At 31.6% G+C, this 13,624-nt stretch overlaps 1 protein-coding gene across 1 annotated transcript in view; it reads left to right on the plus strand.

Moving 5' to 3' along the window:
• Positions 1-13,624, plus strand: part of LOC129221635 (aprataxin and PNK-like factor) — a 59,398-nt gene that overhangs the window by 33,093 nt on the left and 12,681 nt on the right. The window contains exons 7-9 of the mRNA XM_054856160.1: positions 895-1,044; positions 2,189-2,391; positions 10,051-10,193. Of these exons, the coding sequence (XP_054712135.1) occupies positions 895-1,044; positions 2,189-2,391; positions 10,051-10,193 (496 nt within the window). The remainder of the gene's footprint in view (positions 1-894; positions 1,045-2,188; positions 2,392-10,050; positions 10,194-13,624) is intronic.

Here is a 13,624-nt window from a genome sequence, read left to right on the forward strand (position 1 = left end):
TTTTTTTTTATAGCAGATATTTTCAATGTGCCTCCTTAAAATTATTTCCCAGCTGCGCCACTGCTTATGTTGTCATATTTTGACAGGCATAAAAGTTTTATCAATTATTTAATTTTTATCTTTTAGGGATTAGATGGATGTTCAAAGTGGCAACATCATTATCTTTGATAGTTAATGTATTTTCTTTTTCCAAAACAAATTATTAGCATGTCAGAGGAGTTGCTGAACTCAAAATAATTTTGAGTTATGAAGTAAAAACATATTCCAAAGCTAAATATTCACATTATTTTTTGAATAAATTAAATGCCAAACATACTTTTTTCCATTTAATATATGTCTACAAAACTTCACTTCAGGTGTTTACTATATTTTCCTGGAACACCAGTGCATAATGGCGCCCAAAAGACATTCGCACGATGGCGCCGATCAGGCTTGGCGTGGTCCTGCACATGTATAATTCCCCCCCCCCCATCTGTCAATAGCATCAATTGATGCAAGCAGAGTTTGACTGAGGCAGTGTGTAGTGCTCTTTACAGATGTTTTAATTTCATGGAAAATGACGTGGTGACAGAAGCAGCTTTCAAATTTTGCCAGAAACTGGACAAGAGGCCGAGTTGAAACCGTTCAGAACTGTTATTTTTTTAATTGCCTGTGCCTGGTGTATAGGATTTCTTGCACTCACATACACAGATATTGCACATATGATTTGTTACATCTTAATATTGTTTGATATCAAAGATATTCTCTAGAATTAATCAAGACTGCTAATTAATTTAGTGCTATTTCAACCTGAAAGGTTTAACATTGCATGAGTTACATTGTTTTAAATTACCCAAAAATGAGCTTTGAGTTCTATTGTAAACAATATTCATTTTGTTCCATTATGTGTTTCAGCTACTGAGGATTCTGAACCAAAACCCAAGGGCCGTAGAAGAGCTCAGAAGCTTGACTTTGATGATGGAGGTGAAGGCAATTCTCAGAGACAGGTTGCTGGTCGAACTTCCTCACGCACCAATCGACAAACCAGACAAGGACTATCACTTGGTGTGTATTAATGACATTTGATAGGATACAGGAAATTGAATATTTAAATGAATTTCATGTGCTTTGACCTTAGTTCAGTGTTTGAAACTAATAGCTAGGTATTCAGCAAATTTAAAACCAGTACTAATCAGTTATTAAGGGTTCCTTATGTTGGCAATGAATTATATGGTAAATGAATAGTTCTGGCAATAGTTAAGGGTTTTTTCAAAACGCTTTTGAGAGATCCATTTTAACAACATCAAAAATAAATAAAATAAATGGAGCTATTCTGCTGCTGCCTTTTTTATTCATTTTTTGTAAACCCACCTATTTAAACTCAACTAAAAGCAAGAATCTGAGAAACTGCTACAGCTTGCATAATGTCATTTTCATACCATCTCAAATTTTCTTCAAAAAATTAATTGTTGTTTAACTTATTTACACATTAGAATTAGTAAAAATAGCTTTTAATTTGAGGCAGTGAGAAGCAAAGTGATGTTAGTGGCAAAATTAAAAATTTGGAGATAAGCAGTACACATGGTAGCTGAACCTCTCCTCTGTCTTGGGGCAAGAGATGGCATTATTAGCCCTGGTAGTTGCTGCTATACAGCACGATTTAGAAAGAAAATTCAATGAAAGTCTACCTAGGATGTTATCTTTAAACGTGTTTTACTCAAAACTTGAAAATGTCCACTTAGATCCCTTTGCTTCTCACTGCCTCATTAATACTAGAAAATTCCCCGTTATGGTATGACGGGTGAAAATTGTTTCTACATTTGAACAAAGCAATTGCCTGTTTGGTAATATTTTGATGGTTGAAATTTTAACCCTAACTCCAGTGAATTAACCCTAAACTCCAGTAGATATCGTTAAGCTGTTAACCCCTTTTTCGTTTCTTCATTCTCCTAAAATGAGTCTTACCAGTAAAACAGTTAAGTTACCGCATCCAGTTCAGCCTTGTCACAACAAAGCTTTTCCCTGCATTTTAAACATTATCAAAACATATTATCAGCTGTGGCCCAATTTTCATTATTGATGACATCAGGAGCTATTACTTGATCATTTGCTATTATATGTATGAGGATAATTTTTTTTAAAATGGTGTTAGCTCATTTTTTAGAATTGAATTGATGTAATAAAAATGTATTTTTCTTCGAATTTTTAGAGGATTTTATTGTTAGTGATGATGAGGAATGGCAAAGTGACAGGTCAGAACCAAAACAGAGGCGGAAAAAGCGAGGTTCACGACGGGGTGATGACTCTGGTAGTGACTGGGAAATTGAACATAAAAGAACGAAAAAGCCAACTCACAAATTTGGTTCTGGTAGTGAATCTGGCAGTGATTGGGGCATTCAGAAGAAGAAAAAGGTCTGTATTTCTCTTTGAATCTATAATTTTCAGGATTAGTAAAAACTAGTTCATTTTCAATTTGTAAAATTAATTTCAGCAGTCTTATTCATTTTTGAAAATTTGCGTGAAATGTTAAAAGACAGTAAGAAAATATGCTCTTAATCCATTTAGCGCCAAGTCTCCCATTTCGGGAACCTTCAACTAAGATTTTTTTCTTCATCAAGTAATTAAGATATCCTTCTGAATTTTTTTAAAATGCATGATAGAAAACTAAATTTTATTGATATTTTTTTCAAGAAGGTTTGGAATGTAAATTCTTTTTTTAAAAAAAATTTAAATTTTGCAAAAATTTCTTGTTTTTGCATTACACGGGAAAAAAATTCCCTAAAAATAACTTAATAAATTTCCCCACAAATTATGTGAATGTAGGAAATTAGAAACATGGAATATGAAGCTCAATAGACCTTTTTTCAAATCAGAATAAACAGGGGCCAAGAAAAATAATTTAAAGGAGTTTTATAGGACTTTATTTACTAAAGTCCCAAAATGGGAGACTTGGCGTGTTATGATTAGCAGAGCAAGTCATGCCCAGTGGAAGTAGTCTTCACCCATTTTGCGTGAATGAACGCTCCCCCTTTTTTCTGTTGAAGCCACAGCCCCCTTTGTATTTTCTAATATAAACATTCTGTTGTTGTTCAAGGACAAGAGCAGGTGCTTTTATCGAAACAAGTGACATTCCATTCGTTTAGAAGAAAGTTCTAAAAAAACAAGGGAGCCAATTCTCCCTAAGGAAGATGACGCATCTCTCTGAATTTCTACAGATCACCAAAACAGATTCCAGTAAAAGGAGATCAAAATTCTCTTTAAAACTATTCCCCCCCCCCCATAAAAATATTTTGTAACTCAGTCAGCGCCATGCTCCCCTCCCCCTTGAGGGCTCCCCTTTCAATAAGGGAGGTTGAATTTCAATAGAGAAATTTCTTCACTTTTTTTTTTCTTTAAAGCAAAAATGTCATTAGAATTTTTGACTTTGCTACGAGCTTCAAACAATATTAAAATAATATATTTAAGCTTAAAACAAGAAGATGAGTGCAGGATCACTTGTTTGTGAATTGCAAAATTCTGTTTGGATAGTTGAAAAAAAAAACTTGGAAATCGCTTAGATCACAGATAATGCGATAACTGTCTCAATTTACATTTTTACAATTTATCGTAATTTGTTGGATGAAATCGGAGAAACTTTAACCGTTGATAATTTCTCAATGTGAAACATGCTGGACGTTTATCTCTAGAAACATTATGATGATGCATAAATCATGTCATCAAACATGTTCTGAAGCAACCGAAATGTTAACTATAAAAAAACCCTTGCCTATAATGACACAAATACACCGTCAGGGAGCCCAAAAATATCTTAGTTCCATTTTATAAGAGCCATTTTTTATAGTGCTTCGGGTCATTGTCATTTACCGTTGCTCGATCCCCGACGTGGTTAATAGAAAAAACGTACCTCTTCTCTTTTTGTGTATGAAAATCCTAAGGCAAAAAGCCAAAGGTAGTACCAAAAAGGTTGTAAAATGTGTGGGAAAAGTTCCGTTTTGTACGAAAACGTATAAGAAGAAGTAATGAAACAAGAATGAAAACCAGACTCGGAGTGACGTACGGGTAGAGCAGGGAGGGGGGAGACGTCCTTAAGGGACTCAACGGCTCAAGAAATTGAAAATAACTAGCATACTAATACTTATTAACGTTGCAAATATACACTGCTAGCCAGTGGTGTGAAGCAGTGGCGTAGCTAGACCCGACTTTCGGGGGGGGGTTACTTCTTTTATCTCTCTCTCTCTCTCTCTCTCTCTCTCTATATATATATATATATATATATATATATATATATATATATATATATATATATATATATATATATATATATATATATATATATATATATATGTAATCGCTTGGAATTTTTTCCTTTTCTTCTTTTTTTTTCTTTCTCTTCTCTCTTCTTTTTCTCTTTTTTTTTTTTGAGACTAACTTTTCGGGGGGGGGGGGGGGTTTTGTCCCCAAAACCCCCCCCTTAGCTACGCCCCTGGTGTGAAGTAGCGCGTTACAAGTAGCGACGCTACTGTAGTAGCTACATTTTTGAGTAGTTTTTAGTGTAGCGAACTACTTTAAAAAAAAAAGTAGTGTAGTGAGTAGTTAACTACAAAAAATAGTAGTTTGTTGCGATTTCTGGAAACTACTTTTAAATAAACTGGAAAAAAAATCAAGGTTCAAACGAATTTGACTGGCGCAAATTTTACACAAGTACATCAGCGGATGCAATGAGAAATAAGACTCATAAAAATATGAGCTGACCTGAGGCATTTCATTTTGACGCCATACGTTCTATCTGTTTGACGCCATTAGTTTGTTTGCCGTCGTAATTTTCATTTTTCACCAATATTTATATTGAAAAAAGCACTTTTTTTTTTGCGAAAATGAAGATATCAGTGATTTCGCGAGTTGAAAATTTGGTGAATTTTGTGTGAACAGACCAAAGATTGAAAAACAAAAATATTTTAGCGAGGCTTAAATATTCGACAGTATTCACCAAATAAAAAGAAGCTACTGAAACTGTTATAGAAAAGGATGAAATTGAACTGTTCTGGAGGACTTACAATAAATATGAGCATTACAGTGTATGAGAGTATGATAACGGACATTTTTCTTGGTGTCTTCTGATGAGCTAATTTATAAATCTGTTTTTGTTCAAACCTCTTACGGTGTGTGTGTATTAGGATCCCCTCCCCCCCCCACCAAAAAAATGAAAGTTGACTTTTCAAGTCGCACACTCTCTTATATTTAATCCTTTTACATCAAAAAAAAAATCATATTATTTGAACAACGGCAACAAGTGCTGATCATGTCTGAAAAAGTGAACCAGCACTTGTGTAATGCTAGACCAAATTAAAACAGAATGTTTTTTTAGAAACTCGATATTTCTGTTGGTAAAACGTTGCTCCTATACTCCATATATGCAACACAAAAACATTTATTCAAATTAAAAACCATTTAGATATCCCACACATGGTCTGACATTTATAATTTTCTTCAAAAAATTAAGTTTTTTATACATATTTTCAGAAATGTTAGATTTTACGAAATTATCAACCTGAAAAATATAAACAGTAAAGTAGAAAAGTAGGTAATTAGCGTTAAATAGAAATTTTTGTTTTCCTGCAATTTTTAAGGCTCCCACATAGTACTCAAAGATATGGATTTTTTTCAGGTTGAGTTAAATTTTCCATTTAAAATATATTATTTTTATATTATTCGTTTGTAATTGTTGATCTGTAAATGTGTTCACCAGTAATTTTTAAACTTGCTATTCTATATAAATCTATATGTAATTTTTTAAAAGATAACTGAAAAAAAAATCATGTTTTTAAATAAAATTATAAATTTTAGGTCAAGTGTGGCATATCAAATGTTTTTTAATTTGAATAAATGTTCTTGTAATATACGTGGGGCGTTGGGTACAGGGGCAATGTTTTATCAACAGAAATTTCGAGTTTCTAAAAATAATTTTTTTTTTTCGATTTGGCCCAGCATAGAAGTACTGTTTTACACTTTCAGGTGCAAGTCGGCACGGGTTGCCGTTGTGCAAATTTTATGAAACTTTTCTTCACAATTGTTTTGACATAAGAAGAAAAATACAAGAGTGTACGCGACTTGAAAAATCGACTTTCATTTTTTGAGGGACAACCTATTGTGTATGCTTTTTATTTACTTATTTTTTGGAAAGTAGCGAAGTAGCGACTACATTTCAAAAGTAGTTTGTAGTTGCTACATTTTTAAAAAAGTAGTTGTAGTTGTAGTTCAGTACAAAAAAAATGTAGTTTTTCCAATCACTGCTGCTAGCCTCTGGGGCTGGTCTCAATAGCTTTTGTTGCAAGGGACCCAAAGTTTATATTTTTGGGTCTCATGAAAACTTAAAAGTTCTACATTTTAAAGCTTGAATATGTTGAATATGTTCTTAAAGTACCAATAACTAGCTGTATTAATTACATAAAAATTATTTTAGGGCTTTCTAATTGGATTTAGCTAGAAATTATTCAAGTATCAACATAGTGGCAGGAATATATATGTTATCCCCATTCAACACCAAGTCTCCCATTTTGAGACCATACCATATCTCCTAACCTAATAAATTTTTTTGCGAAATTTCAGCTACATATGATTAGAGATGTGTATTGAACATCAAAACTTATGAAAACTTAAATATTTTTAAGGTGGTTCATATAGCGGTGCTTAATGGGTTAATAATGCTCAAAAATATCCCCATGTAAGTAGTATTTTCATGAAAGTATTGAAGGAAAATGTTCGCTACTGAATCTTAATACTCCATTACTAGTCACATTATTAGTCTTTGCGAGGGTTCATCAGTTACCGTAAATAAATTCCAAAAAGAAAACATAGTAATAATGAAATACTACTGTAACTCTTACATTTTCAACACAGAGACAAAGCAATCTTAGCACATATATTTATGTTCTTATGTATAACCATGCAACTTTTCCACTTATCTGCCATTGTGTCACACAAGGCTTTGATGGTAATTTAAAGCCTTTGAAATTTTATTTTGTCATGGTAGGTAGCTCATTAAAAATGAAAAATTTTTATGGTTCTTAAAAATATTTGTTTGATAATTATTTATCGATCTCGACACTTATTTGAGCAATACACTTACTTTTAAGAAGTCAAGCTCTTTATGCTTACAATTACACCACCGAACACAAAAATAGCTATTTCCTAAGTATTTTGCCTCGCTAAACATGAAAGCACCATAACAAGTTGAGATTAACTCTGGTTTTCAAAAAACTGAGCAAACTGTGATAGTGAAATCTACTAATGCTCTTTTTTTCTGGCAGATAGGAGCACCTCCTATGGGACTTACTGTCTTCTAAACCTCTACCCCTGGTTAGGATAAAAATCTCATTTCATAAAACCCAAGTAATTTAAATTCTGCGAAGAGAAAGACTCAAAATGAGCCTCTAGTATATGCGCCCATTTCTGCTTTCACCCATGCTCATTCTGCTGTTAATAATAAAAAACTTCAAAGCTGTGAACAAAGATGGCTTTCTAATACTTTAGAACAAAATTTCGAAGATATTTAAAAAGCGAGAGAATTTTTAAAGATCCTTCAAATAAGAGCAGTTACGAAGATCACTGTTTTGGTTTAAAAATTTAAAGGGGAAGAGAAAAACTCCTATGAAGCTTTTAAGAGTGTATTACAAGTATTTCCAAGTAGCAGAAAAGACAAGAGCTAAAAACAGTTGGTCAAGAAATCCCTGCGGAAGTTCTCTGACCATTGATGACATTTACGTCTCTAAAATTCTATTTTGTTCACTTCCTAAAGGATATTTTGCTTAATAACTGTGGAGCGATGCTCATGAGGAAAGGTTTCACTAAGATATCTTTACAATGAAACACAGACATTCAGTTTCATTGGACTGAGTTAATGCTCCCCAAATGCTGCCAAAATATTACTAAAAATGATCCTTCTTTGACATACAAGAAGAAATCAAAAATGAAGTGTTTATAGCAATAGGCCAAAAGCAACCTCTTCTGTGGGAAAAATAATCATTGCTTAATGAAACGGGACCCCCCCTCCATATAATAACATTAATTGCACAGGATTTTTTTTTCTTTTTAACTTTCCCTTCAAGGCAATGTAAAGTTATTGTGCATCTTTCTCCAGTGTGTTTTTGTATCTTGAAAACAAAAGCCAATTAAAAAAATTCACTAACAGATTCGGTTTTTTTCGACCAAAAATTTAAGAATTGACTATTTAAAACAAGGATGCAGAGAAAAGTTCTTTTTTGTTGTGTAGTGTTATTGATTTAGTTTTTTTTTTCTTTCTTTTTTTGCTTGTTTTAAAACTTAAAATATTTGCATAAAAATTCTAAGCACTTTTAATTTGATTGATTTTTTTGGAATTTAAATTGAATTTTTTAAAGCCGAATTTTACTTTTGCTAGTCCAATCTACAAAACGTTGTGTAAGCCATGCAAAAATTTCTTATACATAGACTTTTCCAGTATAGATTCATGCTGCTAAAAGAATTCAACATTCTGAAAAATCGATGTATTTAAGAAACTACAGCTTGTGTTTGTGTGGTGTTAATAAATGTACTAGATATGACACGATTATAAGTTTGTTTTGCATTACTTTCTTCAAAAATTTAATGGCCTTAATTATGAATATGCCAGAAATCATTTTCTCTTTTGGTTCAAAAATCATGCACCATCACTATATTTTCTGTTTTTTTCTTTTGCGATCTGTAAATAAATTTTTCTGCTCCAAAAATATCCAATTATTTTCAAATGTGATATGTACGAGGGTCGATCGAAAAGTAAGGTTCCCATCAATTTTACAAATATACAGCACTGTCTATTCTCATTGAAATTTACATAGTTGCTAAGAAAAAACGTCTCTATTTTTATACATAATCGCCATCTTTTTCTATGTATTATTGTCAACGGTGCCTTAACTTCTGTATCGAGTGTCACAGAATTCCACCTCCAGAGGGGGACATGACAGTCAACAAACTACTCTGTTCTTGATTGCAGTCCGGATCTTGAGTCAAGTGATTGCCACTTGTTTCCTAAGTTTAATGAACACTTGAATGGCTGACGTTTCCAGAGCGAGGACAAAGTCAAACAAGGCATAAAATGCTTCTTAAATGGGTTGCTAGTGGACTTCTGTGATACTCAAAACAGAAGATAGGGCACCGTTGACAATAATGCGCAGAAAAAGATGGTGATTATGTGTAAAAATAGAAAACGTTTTTTCTTTCCAATGATGTAAATTTAAATGAGAATAGACAATGCTGTATATTTGTAAAATTGATTAGAACCTTACTTTTCGATCGACCCTTGTATGTGTAGTGCTTTATCTGCTTCAATATCTGATGAGTTCGTGTATGTATTGGTATACCATACTGCATTGATTACTCTTGAGTCCAGCTTTTTTGAGCAGTGTTAATCCAAGAAATTGTTTAATTCAAGCATTTCATTGTACTCTAAGCATAGTCATTGTACTTCTGAAATTGAGTTTTCATTTCATCATCAGTGGTTCAAAGCAGTTCTATAGGCAGTACTAATTAAATTGCAATTCTCTCATTTAAATAAAGCATGGGACAGTGTTTTGTGAACGCACTGTCCTGGGTATAAATTGCAGCATTATGGTTTAATGTTGTTTAATTTCAAATGAAAGTTCATATAAAATGGTATCAGTATGTAACAAAGTAGCTCTAACTTGACAGAAGGTGTCAAGAATCCAAAACTGCAATTATTTAGACTAACACTTTATTGACGACACATCACATGTATGAAAAAACACTGAAAAAAAAACAATTTCATTGTAGCAACACGAACATAGCAGTGCTGTTCCAATTAAATTTCAACAAATGTCAAACAGGAATAATAATGCAATTATGTAGCTTGAGGTCAATTATATAAGCACATACAGTGCAGACGAAAAATAAGTAGATATCTGCTGCAAAATAGCAAATATCCTATTAAAATAAATTTCCTGCATTCCGAACAATGTTAAGTCCAAAATAATTTAGAATGTCGGAAAAGGTGCACTTGACGTTCTGAAATTCTAATCAGTTTGCTTTCTTATTTTATAGGGACCAAAAGGAAGGAGAAGGAAAACTAAACTGAGTGCCAGTGAAGTATTATCTGAAGATGAGGCAGAAGAGGCTGAGGAGCCTGCCTCAGAAAGTGCAAAGGGAGAGAAAATCCCTTGTGTATATGGCAAAAAATGTTATAGGTAATTATAATTTATGCATAGTTGATTCATATTTTTAAATATGTGTGCTTATGTATAAGTTTCTTAGTGATTCAAGTAGCCTTTTTCTATGTTCATGTGACAAATGAAGATGCGCTGAATGTTGGATGAGGTCAAAATAAGTCATTAAACCATGCTTGGATAAACTTCAAACATGAGCCTTTCAAATATGTATAATAGACATTTTTTTTTAATGTAAACCCCAAAGTCCTTGAAAACTTATTGAATTTTAATTTAAAATTAGAGGCATACTTAGTTTTCTTATGGGTCCATGAAATGCCCTCAAGTATAAGAAAACTAATCCTTTTCCACACTTGCCGAATTTTACAGAATATATATAAAATTCACACATTTTACCATTTTTTGCGCTCTGGTCCCGATTTTTTTTCGCATATTGAAATCTGATTGCATCTTTCTGTAAAACTCAACTACTTTTCTTTTATATGTGATTCTACTATTTGGAGGTCATTAATTTTATGTTTACCATTATTTTTAATTCGTTTTGTATTTCATATTCTGTGGAAGAAGACTTGCATCTGCGTGCTCCCCAATTTGCCACACCCACTCAAAAAGTTTCGGTCCAATGTTTAACTTCAATTTATTATGATTTTAGAAAATGAAATTTATTGTCTAAAGGACAAAAGGTGTATAAAATATTGATAGAATATTGAAATGCCAGAGTCTCAATAGTAAAATCATGCAAAAGTCAAGAAAAGTTTAGAGTTTCTTAAATTCAAGGTTCTTTTTACTGAAAACTTTGAGAATCATACCAGTTAATTTAATTAATAAATTTTAGCCCTATCAACCCATTTCAATCAAATTAAAGTATCGCAGTGTGGCGACAAATCAGGGAAAAGTCAGGGAACTTTATTAATCAGGGAAATATCAGGGAATTTTGAAAAAATAATAAAAAATCAGGGAAAATTGATTTTATGAAGAAAAAAAAATTTTTCTTTTTGCTTTACAAAATTAAATACTTTAATTCCCTACGCATTTTCTGCCAATTATCTGCTCAAAAAAAAGTAAAATTACTGAGGTGTGATTATACACTGCCGCATATTTGTGCATCTTTTTTCCTCAACGTCAAAGTATTGAATCTTACTTATTCCCCACAGGATGAACTTCCTAAGATTGCTTCTGTGTCTGTTAGGTTGTTTATTTTACCTAGCTTGAAATTTCCTTTTACGCTTTCAATGTTACGTAAAATAAACAACCATACAGGCAAAGAGGAAGCCTTCTTTAATGCCTTAGCTCCTTTGCCTTTATTCCATTGTCTCGAAGTAATTAGCATACTGTAATCACAATTTCAAGAAGAAATCTTTGGTTTTTGAATTAATACTATAAAAGCTTAAAAGTTATTACTTCTTCGCATTTTTAATTTGATTGATAAAATTGAACTTTCAATAAAAAAAACTTTATTTTTTGTCGTTATATTATTTGTCGTCATTGCAGATTATAAAGGTTTTCTTTTCTTCGGACTTAAGTGATTCTTTTATTTTATAACCAAGTTGTTTCTTCTTTGATATATTTTGAAATTAAATAATTGCTTTTTTATTTCTTTTATTTTTCCCTTGACTTTCAAAGTTGTTTGTTACAAAAGCAATGTAAGATTTTTTTTTCATTACATACTGAAATCATTTGAAATAAAGTTAACTTGTGTACTTAAGTAAATATCTTTATTTTTTTATTGTTAAAATGCTGTATTCATTCATTAAAATCTATTCTTGATTAGAGAAATGCTCCTTATGAATGGATGTCAAATGGTTTCATCTTTTGCATAAATATGTCAATTAGTTCTATAAGAATAACTACATTACTTCTATTCTTTCACTATTACTTGTTATTCTTGCAACAATTATTATACTGTTTGAAAATTTAGTTCAAAATAATTTCAATTACTTTTTAGTTCTATCATAAATGCACACACGTTTTTAAGAGTGATTTTAATAGTTTCTTAAAATTCTTATGCTAAGTGGTATCTTAAGTTAAGTTTTTTTTTTTTTTTTTTAATTCTCTATAATCTTTCCACGCAGAAAAATTTAATATACTATTTTGTAGGTTTTTTCCCCCCAAAAAAATTGACTTGATATATTTTTTTAACCATTTAAATAAAAATATTAGCATCTTTTTAAAATATACCTTTAGTTCACCAACTTTACACAACTTAAAACGTTTAAAATACTGCGTTTTATACAAACATACAATGGATTTCAAGTAGAGCAAAGAAAGAAAACCATTATCATTGGTAACGTAAATCAGGGAAATTTGGTGAACTTAATCAGGGAAAAGTCAGGGAACTTTTTTTCACAGTTCCTGTCGCCACCCTGTATCAGTCTGATGTTTTTGCAATCTTAATTTAAATTTTTTAAATTGAATAGAACTTATTTTAAACAAACAAGTTAATGGTGTTGACATAAAAATTTCATTGATTTTAATTTCTCTTCCCAGAAGTTGGAAAGTCTGTTTTCTCCATTTTTACGACAGTGCTAAAATTTTTAACCCTTATTTTCCAAGTGCAAGTAAAAATTATCAAAATATTTGTTAAAAATATAGTGTTTCAAACCAGAAAAACTAAATATAAATGAATTGAAGCACTTAACTGAATAAACAATTTAGATGTTGAGCATTAAACAATTACTAGAATAGAAAATATTTGTAAATGGCCCCATTTAGGCATTTTCTCCCTAGTGTTTTCTTACTAAGGATAAGCATTAATCAGCAATAGGTTACCACCCTTAACCCAGGGCTAAAGCAGAACCACATAAAAGTAAATTCTTTAGCTGTGTGAAATTTGTACAACTTTTCCAGAATCAAGAAATTAGATTATTTTTCCAGTTCTACGCTGAAGTAGTAAGCAAGAAAATCATCCTACATTTTAAAGTTCACTGAGAACATGTTTGGGTTAAATTTATCATGTGCTTTTCCATGTCTAAAATATATAAATTTATGATAGATGAATTTTCTGAAAAAGTCTGAATTTTTTTCTTGAATGAGAGTGGGAACTCTGGTAGCTGGCTATATTTACAAAAATGTAAGTCCAAGAAAATAGTGGAGATTGCAAAACTGATGCTTATCTGTTTAATGACTGAAAACAGGAAAATTTCCCCTAAGTAATTTTAAATTTATTTTCTTTACATCTAAACCTAGGAAGGAATACTAATAAGATATCCTGCAGTTGCTCTGAGACGGCTATGTATGCAAAGTTATCTCTTCAAAACTTCTATTTCTCAGTAGTTTTTACTTATTTTAATTTTTTCCTTTTCATACAATTCATTGATAGATCTTCTACAGAAATTCAACTTATACTCCAAAAAATTAAATTTTGGGAAAAAAATAAAAAGTTTTTTTTTTTGTTAACAATGTATTTTGTAGCTACAAATGATGCTTTGGAAAAAAAAAGTTGTGTTTTTTTA

This window comes from Uloborus diversus, chromosome 4 (genome assembly GCF_026930045.1).
Source record: "Uloborus diversus isolate 005 chromosome 4, Udiv.v.3.1, whole genome shotgun sequence".
Lineage (NCBI taxonomy): Eukaryota > Metazoa > Arthropoda > Arachnida > Araneae > Uloboridae > Uloborus > Uloborus diversus.